A 13,689-nucleotide genomic window follows, 5' to 3' on the forward strand; every position below is an offset into this window, starting at 1 on the left:
AGATTATATGAGCAGTTTATGAAGAAATATTTCTGATTTCCCTGAACTGGTCCCCTGCACAATGCAGGTGACTTATGTATCAAAAAATCTCATCATTATGTTTTGTATTCCGCTCAGCTGTCTGTGCTTATCTGTAAATCTATTATGTTACCTCACTGAACTGTTCTATTATGTATTATTCCTCTGGCCCTGATGTTTGCTCTTCCATTTCTACTGCATCCTAAGTCTCCCTTTCTGCTGTCATAGGAGTTCCTGCTCTCTTATGCTTTTAAGGATGCAATTCCTTCCCAGGTACGTGCTCTTCTCTGAAGCACTCTGTTACCTAGAGCAGGTCAAAGACTTGTTCCAGCAATTGACTGTAAGTATTTTTAGGCAAACTTTGTGAGTCTTCAATGACTTTCACCCTTGTTTAGCCAGCTGTTTTCACAAACCTTAMTGTCTAGTGAAAAAAAGCAAAATCAGTCTTCTATCAACCAAATCTATCATTATCAATTTACATTCTTCCATGACTAGATGTGTTATGGAGTTACTATACAGGAAGCTCTAATCCTCACAGCTTGCCTTCTCATTTCTGTATTTGTTTGTGATTCTGAGAGTGCTACAGCAACCTGAAAACTAGGAGCTGGTAAGATATCATGCAGCAAATTCAGCAGCAGAGACAAGTATTACGGTGGAAACCGAATTTGAAAAGTCTAAATAATTAAATTTGGATTACAAATAGGATGTATCTAGGATTCTTGTGGAGCAATGATATTGTACACTTCCAGGACTGGGCTTAGCCATTTACTTTAACCATCATTGTCAGAACCATACTACCATACTTACATCTTCTTTTTCATCTAAAGGCAGTTGTGCAGGCTGTTTTGGAGAATGGGAAGGTTKTAGAGAACACCAATTCCACTCTCGTTTCTCTCCATTTTAACACAAAATGCCAGTCCTCACACCTCTGGATAAAGTGTTTCAAAAGGCAAATAAAATGGAAGTCTTTATATAGAAGTGTCTTCACAAGTTCGTGGGATGAGGAGGGAAAACTGACTCTTWGGGAGTGGTGAGCAGCAGTAAGGGCATCACAGCACTGTCTTCACTGTGTTCCTAGTCACACCCAAGACATCCCTTGGACAATACTGCCCAAGTGTAATTCTTTTCTCCCTTCCAGTTCCCTCCCAGCCTAACTCTTCTGAGCCCTAAGGAGTTGCACAGCTGAGCTGAGTGTCAKGGCCCATAAACCCAGGCTGTACTTTGGCTCAGGGCTGGCAGCTGTTTGTAATTTCACTTTCCTGTTCCCCAATTGTGGTRCCAGAACCTTGCAGCCACTGGATGGAAAACACCTGATGATAACAAAGGATACAAACCTGGGCAACCAGTAAGTGCTGTAAGACCCTGTTAATCACAGCTTAGTGTGACAGAGTTAATCTCAGTATGAGTGAACTGATGTTTCTTGCTCAAACATCTGCTGGTACATGTGCAAAATGACAAGCAGTTGGAGCAGAATTGTCTTTGGGCAAAGGGCTTGCAATGTGCATTTTACACAAACAAATTCAAGTGTCACATGTGACTAATTGCAATATCTAATGAAAATCATATASCTCTTGGACATAGTTGTGGTTATGTTGGGTTTTCAAATACTAATTAAATTGTGCTTCAAGTTAAGGAAGACATAAGATTTAGGATGCAGAAGCAACCCAAATTAAAGCAACATGGGTATTTCAAAGGAAGATATCTCTTTTTCTCCATCTGCTGGCATTGTTACTGAAGTTTCCAAGATATCAGACAATGTCYGAGACACAAAGCAATCTAGACTGGACATTGACAAACCAGATTAAAGCATTACTAAATTAGCCATAACAARGACCAAAAGTCATCTAAAGTTCAACTTGAAGGGAAATGGCTGATCTGGTGATGTTTTTCTCATCTGGTTTTGCAGGTACAGGCTRAAGCAACACTTTAAAGTAATCCTAATTTAAGGATTCTTTRTATCAGATGAAAGTGCTGCAACCAYATACTATAAAACATGAGTCTGACAGGAATTTACTTATAGGTCTGAATGCAYTGAAGCTGTTTTGCTGGGTGAACTTTGTGCTAGAATGCTTTATGTGGGATCATATGTCTGATCATGTGTGTTGTTTCGCAACTAATGTAAAAGAAGCACAAACCTATCAGGCAAGCAATCAAATCTGTACCGCACACTCACTTCAGGCCCAGACTGATACTGCACTGCAGTGTTCTGACAGCACARGTACCCCCTGCTAATGCCAAGACCAGGTATCATTTTGCATCTGCCACAGAGGTGGGCAGTTTGGACAAACAAGCAAACAACACTACCCTGCCACTGGGCAGGCTTACTGAGATCTTCTTACCAYGTTGCTTTTTTTTTAATGCCATCTTCTTGTCTGTTCCAAATACCATATATACAATACAGTAAGGTGAGGTTTTGGTGTTGATTTTTTTGGTTTTTGTTTTACAGCTTTGTGTAGAATTGTAGTCCTTGACTTTTAATGATCATAGAGGGATCAGTTTCAATGTTAGCATGGTCTCCTTCAGCCAAGCAAGAAACAGGCATCTYCAAACATTTTGCAAGCAAGCAGTCCCCCTTTGTTAATGAAAAAAGTAAGTTACTGCATGCAGGATAGTGAATTCTAAGGACTRTAAGTTTTAATATGCATGTCCAGATAGAAAAAAAACTTGAGGAACATCAAAATCCAAAGGAAGTACTCTACCAGTATGTGYTGATGAATGAATTTCATCATGCTAACATATTAATTAAATCATGGTGCAGTGGAATACAAACTCACATGGAGACGTAGCATGGAGAAGCCAGAGTGTAAGGGAGTTTTGAAATGGAATGCATTTGATGGCTTCTATGGGTTAACAAAGCAGGAACAGGAAAGGATTGTGTCCAAAAAAAATAAAAGTGAAACATTCCCAACCTTTTATTTTTTTATCTGCCAGAAAAACCACCAATCCGTCCACCTCACCCCTCCACCCCCCTGGATTTTTAAAGTAAAAACAAATTTTGTGCAGATGGTGCTCTTCCATCCAAATGCTGATATACCAGTTGAACACAAGGATTAGAGGGGTAAATAATTGCTTTCAGAAGGTACTATTGAAAAGCTTTCTGATCCAACAGCTATCAGACCAATAAAATGTTTTATGCAGAGTGTGCATTTTCAATGAGTTATAACTATGACCCAAAAGATGGTCATGGTATGTTGTCCTGATATGACTCTAGCAGCCTTCCCAAATGAATCCTGTAAATATCACAGCAGAATATCCCCAGTAATTTTCCTCAAACAAAGGGGTAAACAACTTCTTTGCTAAATAAAATGCAGTATATCCCAATAGGAATCWTAAGACAGAACAGCCAGAGTAAAGGTCTCTTGGGGATAGAGTTTTCATGTTTCTTAAAAGCTGTTTAACATGACCCGCCCAATTAACCTAAATTAAGGCAAGAGATACAGAGTGTACTGATATATCCAAAAGACGACATTCATTCCAATGTAAAATGAATAGCATTGTATTAACGTTTATTTCTAATTACAAGAAACAGAATATCAGTCCCTTATTTGTACAAAAATACCTGAAAGATTACAATTAGGTTCACAAGCCAAAAAGCTATTTACAGTATGAAGCAAAGCATATTGAATAAAGGWTTTGTCTCTTAAGTTAATACCTTTTGCATTCCCTGAAACTTTAAACTTTATTCCATTTTACAGTCACTAAATCTTGCATTGTGACAATATAATTTACGATAAGCAAGTCTTGCCACTGGAAAGGTGCATTGATTGGTCAAACTGTCAGGTATTTAGTGCAGAAAAGATAAGACAAAACATCTAAACTGAGGCACGTGTTTCTTCAAGATTAATTAACAAATAAAAAGTTTTTTGTACTTTAACACCTATCGTAACATAACTTAACTAGTAACCTCATTACCAAAATGGTTTGGCATTTTCCTTCTCAACATATTCAAGATTGCTACATGAAGTATTTATTTAGAAAATAAAATCACAGGCAAAAAGATAAAAATTCAACAGGCTCCAAAACAACCCTGAGCATCCCCTTTACATTCATGTCATTTAAATACAAAAATAAGAGTCAAATGTCCTTCAGTCCTTGGTATTCTGAGCTGGCAGCCAGCTGAATCTGTTGGAAAACTAAGGTGGTATTGACTGTTTTCCAGCAGAAAGAAGACAAAGCAGTGATCTGCTTAAGTAAGATTGTTGCCACTTTGAAGGTGGTCACTTTCTCAAAACAGCTCACTTTAGCTGGGAAGAGTACAAAATACTAAGTCAACCATCTACATACAAAAATCATGGTTCATAGTCAAACTTTTATTCTCAATTTAAATAAGATGCAAGGTTTTTTTTTTTTTTATAAATATGAAACACTGCAAATACTATCCGCCTACTGGGAAAAATGCATGGTTGTCACTAAGCTATGTAAACAGAAAAACTTAAAACTATAGCATAAATGGTCTTATTAAACTGGTAATGTAGTCAATACAAGTATCTTTTTTCTCCTAAAAGGGGCCAAATAGAAGCATGCAAAGTGAAGTCAGACTTAAGTTAGCTTAATTTCAAGGTTTTAAAATACATTGTCTAGAAAGCAGGAACACTCATTTCACTATGTACAATTAAAAAAGCAAAACAAAACAAAACAAAAAAGGCTTGTACTAAAAACAAAATCAAGTTTCTTCATTTTTAGTATCTAGACATTAAATGGAAAAAAATACTAAATGTGTTCTGTAAACTAAAATACAGTGTTTCTATACCATTGACATAGTTTAAGCTGATATGGACGACTCAGGCAGGTTATGGTTTGTCTTAAGCTATTCTTAACACTACATGAAAACCTAAAAGTGTAGGATTGGTTTTCCTTCTTTACCCTTTCAGATGGCTAGGATTTCAGACCCAGTGGCAAATATTAAGGATTAACTAGCCTGTGTAAATCATTTACCATTTTACGAATGCTCTGTTCTGCACTACACTCTGCAAGTTCCCAGGGTGGAATACTTCTCACTGTTGCTAATGGCACCAAGCACTGGGAAGTTAYTCAGTTCAAACAGTTGGTGAAGGAATGGTTGGTTGCAATTGCAGGATCAAGGTGGGACTTGTCTGACTTTAATACTGATTTATCATCAGAAAGAGTTATTGTGTAAACATTAAATAATTCATTTAAACATTAACAATAAAGTAGTTCTGATGACAAACCAGCACCAGAGCAAGATACATGCTTGTCTGCCACAGGTACTGGCGTGCGGTAGCACACATGACACAGGGATACCAGTTACCTCGATGGACGATATTGCCAGCAGCTACTCCACAATCAAATCTGTTTCTATTCCCAGCATGTTCCTTCTCACCATGTAAACTTTCATGGCCCTACAAAAAGCAGAAGGGGTACAGTTCTTCTTATGCCCTATCCCCAGGAGAGCTTTGTGTTCACTGTAGCTTTACTRTATCGAAAGAGCTCTTTGAAACAGTCTGAAAATTCAAGGAGCTATAAAGCTAAAAACACTGTTTTTTTAATCATTTTTTATTTTGTCATACTAAGACTACCTGCAGAAGAATCTTCTCACAAAAATGGTGGTTTGAAATACAAGTGTAGTCATTCAGTCCTACTCTATTTAGTAACAGTAAGTTTTCTCAGGAAAACAGTCAAAAGGCTGTAAAAAACAAACCACCACTCCAATAATAAAAATTTGTGCATAGAATCTAATACAGTCTCTGCATGACTGGATGCCACTAATATGCCATCAACATACTACAGCCATAATGCTACAAGTCAGCAGTTTTAAGAGTACGTATATTGGTGGTATGTTCTTTTAGAATTGTATCCTCATTGCTTCTTCAAAGACATCTGCAGATCATTGAACCTCAGGTCTCCAGAGAAGTACTAAGACGCGCACTCACACACACACACACACACACACACACACACACACACACACACACACACATACACGCTTCTTGATTTTCTTCTAGATCCTTTTAGGCTGAAGCATTCCATACATTTTAGGGTGCAGATTAATACCCAACTCCTGCATGAATTTTAAAAGCCACATCAGCTCCTAATATAGGCTGCATACAATATCCGAAACAAAGTAGGAGTGCAAAAAAAGTGATCAATACAAAAAGTAAACACACTAGTCTTAATTGTCAAGATTATTCCAGGGCAAGAGTTCTTTTCAAAGATTTCTCTTCACACTTGTTCCTGTTAAGTGGCCCAGCCAAGATAGTTTCCAGTTTTGTTTCAAATTTACTCATTGTTTTACAGACCCTCCCCCCATTTTTGGGATGCTGGGACACTCAGCAGCAATCACTCTTAGGTGTTAGACAAACCAGCAATCTTGGTCTGTTGGCACCTGTCGAATCCATCCCTTTCAGAGTCCCAAGGTGCATAATATTTTTTTTTAACCAACTTACAAATCTGCCAATTCCCCAGTGTCAACGTTCTCTTACAATTACTCTTCTATCAAATCCAGTCTTCAGTGAGTCAGATTTGAGGTCATAAGGCCACTCGGATGCAGTGGTGTTTGAGTTTGCAGGGCAAGACTCCTTTGTTTAGTTGATAGAATTCAACAAGCTGGATTAGATCACTGAATTTGGTGTTCCCATCATCCAGACTGAAAAATATCTGTCCATCATCTTCACACTAGGAAAACAAAACATCCTTTTCAAGTTAGGCTGCGCATGTAGAGATACAAGTGTGGCAAAACCTAAGAGAGTACCAYGAGTGTGTGATATAAATAAATGATGGGCACTTGGTTGGCACTTGGYTCCCAAAACAACCCAGTTCTTTGTGAAACCATGCACAGCACTAGAAAAAACATACATCAGCCCAACTTGTAACATTTTGTTTTTGAGAGTGAAAGCTCGTGGGCTGAGTAATTGCATGTTGTACAGACAGCACTGGCATTCATTAGATAAAATAAAAATAYCCCAAAAGTATTTGTTAGCTGTTTGTAAAACTGGCTGGCCGAACAAGGGAATAGGGTTTGGAAAAATAAAAAGGTCTACATAATCTTAAATTGTTGGTGCTTTTTTTGATCAAGATTAAAATCAAATTGTGTAACATTTGAAGCTCAACATTATTAGATAACCCCCAGAATGAAACTTTTCAAAGTTTCTCTAAGTTACTCTGTTTGCCTAAATGACAGGGAGACAACAGCTGCTGTTGTTGCTGCCAGTCACAGAGAACAAGTTCTGTGCATTACACAGACTTGTGTAATGTAGTGACTTACACTAGTTTTCCAGCACTGTTAATCAATACTTTTAATCAGACATTTGGCAATTCTAAGGAATATTGCTAATATACTTGCCAACTGAAACATTCTTGTTAGTTACATCAGTAATTAATACAAGGTCTCCTCAGATGTTGGCAAAAGCTTAATGGTTTAAAATTTCAGGTTTTGTTATCAGTATCAAAAAAAAAAACCTACTTACCGGCAAGATCTGAAAATGCTTTATTTTTTGATGATGGCATAACGTAAGTACAAATGCCTTTGGATTGCTTTGGCTGTCCCGGAGAAGAAATAATCTAGGAGAGAACGTTTTTAATAACAAATTGAATACTATGTCTATTTCTTCTTAAATAATCAGACCTACTAAGTAATTTTGTGCCACTGCTGAACTCTTTAGTTGCATTAAGAGGCAATTCCACAACTGGCAATTTGCAAATTTTCAATTATTATACCATAGCTATGCAACATTAACAGATGACGAAACAGGAAGTTCAAGATACATGATGGTAGTTCTTCCTCTAAGAATGTAACTATGAGGCATTTTTTAAGGTTCCCTCTAACTCAGCTTTCCATTAATGATGTGTACTCTCATGAAGAAAATGAAATCTCAATTTCTGCAATGGGAAAATAATATATGGAAATCTGTTTCTACTCTACAATAGCTTTCATCAGTTCACAGAAATCCAGTGTCACCAAAATTATGTTTAGGTTGAACGGCTGCAGTTACACAGAAACAGYTCAGTACTTTGTTAAAATTATTTACCAGTTAAGTAGCTTCCACATTATCAAGATGGGGAAAACACATACTGATTTTTGCTATAGAATAGTCACAGTATTTTTCCCTCAGCATTACTGGAAAAAAATGTACATCATACACTAKGCAGCTGTCACTTTTAAGTTTAAGCACAAAACTGAGTTTCTATCCCAAATGGACTTTATTTAACATCCCTACTGGGAAGAGGAGAAAAAAAGCTAGTTAAAAYCCCCCATGTTTCCTCCCCTTGACATTTATGAACTAAGGAAGCAGATCCTCTCCATGCCAGAGGAAACAACAATATATCTTTGGCACAAGGCTTACAGCACTAATCACTAGTGGATTTGTGAGATGGCTAAGCACAGGACTGGGGCAGACCTCTTGACTGCTGACTACTAAGCCAGGAATACACTCTTCCAAGACACAATTGCAAGAACTGCTTGTAGTCTTAAAAACCCAAAAGAATTTACTCCAGCTCCTCAGAACWGATTGAGAAATGTCAGTACCACAAAAATGCACTATGATTGCCAKGGTCAGTTCAGTAGTCAGGGACAGGCACATCTTGCCACCCTCAGAAACCATGCATGGTATTTGMACATCCCTTTGTAATCCTAGGAAGACCAGATGTGTGGAGAAGGGACAAAAGCCTTTATAAATTAGGCTCCATATCAGGAAGAAAGACTTTGCCTGCCCTGTGGTTACTGCAGTTCATGCAGGTATCTCTCAACTATTTTTCATCTAATTGTTTCAAAAAATGCATTGTATCATAAGCTGGTGACAACAAAGCAAAGCTCTGCACAACTGATGCTGCAACTGTCTACCAACCTCTGGCAAGCAAACAGCTTCCACACTAGAAATGACTACAAAGACAGATGCATCCTCAACAAGAGCATTCAGAGACAAAGACAGCAGCATCAGTTTCTTGTATACTTGTTGAACCTCTTCCATGAACCATCAAGAGACTGTTAACTTTCTACCTTCTTCTACTTTCTCTACACAGAGCAGGAAAACAAAGGCARGAGTTTTTCACCCTGAAAATCATGATCCTTAGATCTCAGAGAACATAGGTAAMACAGTTCTTTTGTCACTTCTGATGGACCTTACTATGGCCAAACTAACCAATCTTCACCTTCCATGGTGAGTAACCTGATTAGGCACAAATTTAACACAGCCTCAAGCACATGAACACATTTATGAAAACCTCAAGAAGGATGGGCCAATGAATTCCTAAGGCAACAAGCCAAAATGAGCCCAAGATTWTAACGACAGGTAGTGTAAGAAAACYAGAAACCCAAAAAGTCAGCAGTGCTCCTTTGCTTTCTCAGCTTCTCTTCTCTGTTAAGATAAAACCCAAAAGCTGACCTGCTAAGATAAAACCCAAAAGCCTTAGCCTAGACAAGACCCCCCAATAACAACAAAAAAACACTACTTGATGAATATATCATATGTACATATACTTCCAATTTCTACTTCCCTAATATATTTTAGTCTTCAGAAAGATTGGTGTTGCTTCTGAATCAGAAAATGCTGAAGAAAGGTTTGAACTTCCCTGTCTCCTGCAAAGCCAACATGGATGTTTCTACCTTAACCTGAAAGCAGTGAAGATAGTGAACCAAAAGTAACCACGCCTTTCCATCCTAAAAAAACCAATGCTGAACGGAGTTCAACCAAGTTCCCTTCAATAACCATAACTCATACAAATACAGAGATGCTCAGAAAACACTAAATCTCAACTACAGATATTTTAGAAAGGGGTAGAACAGGTACTTCCATATCTTTGCTCTAGAACAGAAATACATAGAGAGCAAGCAACATTAGCTGCTCTAATTCATGCAAAAGAGCATGGATGGCTGATTATAAATTTGTGGGCAAATGGCTAGATRCAGCTTTGTCTGAAAAATATGTCCTCAATGCAGATTACAAGAATTAACTATTTTCAGATTCTAACATTGTCTAAAATTTGATTGCCTCTGCTGGCAAAAAAGACATTTAAGTGTATTCCTAAGATTTTACTTTTCAATTTAGAAGTTAGGAYCCACTCCTACATGCACACATTCTGACTTTTTGGAATCCAGGCAGGTTATAACGGGACTACTTGCCAATCAGGTTACTCAGAAGTGCTCAGAAACCTGTAAACCATTACAGCAGAAGTTGTGCTCTTGTCTATAAAGCTTAGTGTCAGATCATAAATACTGAGCAACAGGAATACCTACCCATCTACAAGCCCCTGTTGCTTAATAATCCTGTGAGATTCTTCTCTAGAGATTCTGCCGTGAAACCAGTGCTGTGTCCTATGAATAACTGGAGGACAGAGAAAAAAGAGGGAGAGGATGGTTAAAACCAGTTACACATGCAGTCATTTTTTCCACATATTAATTATTTAAACATTTTAAAAGTGGGTGTAGTTCTCTTACACAATATAAAGTATCTTCCATCACCCTATGTAAAAAAGAATATCAAATAATGCATCTACTTAATATATGAAGTAGAGAGGCATTTATCTCCATATATTTTCTGATTTGCASATACACAATTAGGCAAACAAGAGAAGTCTCTTATAATACTGCCTTCTCATAGCTTCTTGAAAATGCTGGGACTAACAATTCTTAGAAAACGATGTGTAAACTAACAAGTCTCTCTAACGCGCACATAAAGGAAAGCACTTTAAAGGGTGTTTTCAAGAGTCAAGTTACCCCCAAATATTTTTATCTTTATTGTTTTGTTTTTCAAAGGATATTTCAAAGGATATTTCAAAGGATATTAATATGAAATTTCCTGTTGTTTTAATAAACTTAAAATGTCAAAGAGATGTTCAGAACTTGCATATTTTACATTTTTCAGTGATTATGGAATGAATTCCATTTTGAAAACTCTCATTTCTACTCTTTAAAGATTAAAAGATCACTCATTGACTTTTCTTGTCCACAACAGCAAATTAACTGCTGGATTCTTTTAAATGGAAAACATTTATGGAGTGTCTATTTTTACAAAATCCATCTTTCTAAAGACTAGTCCTAAAGAAAAGCTTGAGCGGGCCATCAAAGGAAAACAAATTCCTTCTACTGTGTCCRTATGGGTAAGCATGTTAATGACACAGCAGCCACTGATAAACGTAAAGTTTGTATTTGACATCAAGACATTTGTGCTACATGGCTGCACTCTGTCTATATGAAATGTACCTTMCTTTACCCACAGAGGCTTCTCACACTATGCTTACAAACCATCAGAATTTACCTGTACTCAGTGTGGAAGGATGGAGTGGACTTTGGCTACCCAAGATGTTCATTCTTGTGCTACGTTTCTATAGAGAAAATGAATTACCGTTAAATCCACACTCATGCCTCAGGAGAAGAGAATTAGTGCACATGCAATACAGATTTAATTTATGGGGAACTGGGGGCTGGGCAGATTTAATGCAAGGATGGGAAAAAGAAATGCAACCTTGAAGGGGGCTAATCTACAAGCAGCAGCTCATTTCAGTTGGCTTAAAATACAAGYCAGATGTTAATGATGAAAGCTCAGTATCTTAAAAAAAAAAAAAAAGGGAAAAAAAAGACAGAAAAAAAGAAAAGTCTGATATGTTTCTGCTCAGGCAAAACACCAGGCACTCAGTAAATCAAGCAGTATTTCCCTCCCGTACATAAAGCACCAGCTAATGCTTCAGTAATGACTCCTTTTCCCTAAAAGACGAGCATGTGGGAAAACTTGTACTGCAGCTGTCTGTCCACAAGACACTATAAACAAGTTACATCAGTTTTCATTGCAAGAGGTCCTGCCTCTTGTATATTCTGCAATTAAACTTACTGGGAGCAAGCCATTAGTCAGAGCCCCAGCCTCTTCCATGTGGGGAAGCATTTAATTTGACATATTCCTCCTCAGAGACTGGTTTTGCAAACTGGCAGTAAAGTTCTGGTGGGTCTGCTTTSCCCCTCAACTTTCCTCTGGACACTAGGGGGACAGAGAAGCAGTGGTAGAAGGTTGTTGTGAATGTGACAGTTTTGCTAAAGATGGATATTGACTTTCAGATCTGCATGCTTGCAGTGTGATTGCTTCAGGTCGGAGCTAAGCTATACTGTGACCAGCACTGCACTAAAATCATAGCACACTCTGTGTTTTGGCTCTCAACAGACACTTACTGATGGCAAAAATAGAAAAGAAGAGAAGATAGCTACCCTCCAAGCATGTCCTTCTTCCAAGGCAGCACTCTGTGCTTCAGCAGGATTTTCAATAACTCTTCCTATTTGCCCCGAAAAATCCATTGCTACTAGTGAGTTTTCAGATACACTTCTCTGAAAAGGAATTTTCACTTGTTTCAAAAAACAGGGAAAGAAAAAACCAGCTTGAGAGTTTAATTTCAAACTGTTTTGGTTTCAGAAGACCGTCCAAAGTCCTCCTTCAACAGCACAGAAAATACAACTCATTTTTTCTMCCCTTTCAAAAGATTCACAGACACAAAAATAGATGTTTTTTTCTTTTTCGACCATAGGGGAAGGAGACGATTCAAAGGCTCAGAATAAAATCTGTTTGCTCAAGTTGCCCACTTGCCCTGTTACTATATTCCAGTCATTTTCAGGGCCAGTTGGGATCCAAATATAGGAACTTCCCTTTTAGGTAGTTAGCAGTCAGCTCTTGGCCCAACATATTTTAGGAAATTTACGTGTTAGTTTTGCCAGACCTAAGCTGGCTTCTGCAGAGACAGCCAGATGTCTCTGTACCGTACATCTCAAAGAGCATGACGTAGCCAAGATTTTTCAATCATGTGGATCATGTAAGCCTAAAATAATGGAGAGCCAACCACAGAAACTGCACTCATGCAAAACATGAACTTTACATTGATTTGCTACACAATGCTGAATTTACATTTCTTAGCGTAAAATTTTCCACTTTTAAAATGCAAAAGCAAACGTATCTTTTCCGACATCATATATSAGTGAGGTAAAGTTCATTACTTACTACTGGAGTGGAAAAGTGTGGAAGCATGGCTTTTCGCTGCTGGGGAATTCTATAATTCTGATACAGTAGCATTCCATACTGCCAACAGAAATGCAAAGACATTATTATTCAAATATATGCCCTAGGAAAAAAATTGTAGCGATTTCAYAATACCACTTACTCTGGAGCAAGATGCCACCAGTTTATTATTTTCCTGATCAGAAGCTGTCCCAAAGCTATTTGCATTGAGTAACCGTGATTGGCAGGTGGCAAACAGTAAATATGCACAAGTTTTATTTTAAAAATACAAGCTTGAATGATATACACAGGTAATTTCTGCCACTCTCAGCTACTACCATGTTTTCCTTGTACAACACAGGCTTTCAGTCAAGGTCAGAAGACACATATTAATTTCCTTCTTTTTACCCTCTAGAACTTTAAAAAATTCAGTACAGAACATTGAAACTCAGTTTTTATAATGATAAAAAATAAGAACTTTTCTAATTCACTAGCACTTTCAATAAATTTCACCAGGAAATAGCACTTGGTACTTTTCTCATCCTTATAAAAATAAGGTGATTGAATTCCAGTCATGCTCTTGGTTGAACATGATAAATTTTAGCAACACTAGTAGCTAGGATGGTAGGAAAACACCTACTCAGTGCCTTCCCTAGAGGCACAGTGTTGAAGTATAGCAACATTGCTTGCTGAATGTTCTAACTGAAATGGTTTATACAATTTCCGAACAGGGTGATGTAGGACT

General features: G+C 37.7%; 1 protein-coding gene across 2 annotated transcripts in view; it reads right to left on the minus strand.

The window, feature by feature from the left end:
* Positions 1 to 3,486: 3,486 nt before the first annotated feature.
* The window catches only part of GRB10 (growth factor receptor bound protein 10), a 141,392-nt gene continuing 131,189 nt past the window's right edge, over positions 3,487 to 13,689 (minus strand). Inside the window, exons 12-17 of one of the 2 annotated variants that reach the window (XM_057371053.1) lie at positions 12,948 to 13,025; positions 12,131 to 12,283; positions 11,229 to 11,295; positions 10,208 to 10,295; positions 7,443 to 7,536; positions 3,487 to 6,651 (exon numbers count right to left, since the gene is read on the minus strand). In XM_057371053.1, coding sequence (XP_057227036.1) covers positions 6,505 to 6,651; positions 7,443 to 7,536; positions 10,208 to 10,295; positions 11,229 to 11,295; positions 12,131 to 12,283; positions 12,948 to 13,025 — 627 coding nt within the window. In that variant the 3' untranslated portion in view covers positions 3,487 to 6,504. The remainder of the gene's footprint in view (positions 6,652 to 7,442; positions 7,537 to 10,207; positions 10,296 to 11,228; positions 11,296 to 12,130; positions 12,284 to 12,947; positions 13,026 to 13,689) is intronic. The other variant, XM_057371054.1, reaches the window with a different exon arrangement.

This window comes from Malurus melanocephalus, unplaced genomic scaffold (assembly GCF_030028575.1).
Source record: "Malurus melanocephalus ecotype Western Australia unplaced genomic scaffold, MMel_1.1 scaffold_139, whole genome shotgun sequence".
Lineage (NCBI taxonomy): Eukaryota > Metazoa > Chordata > Aves > Passeriformes > Maluridae > Malurus > Malurus melanocephalus.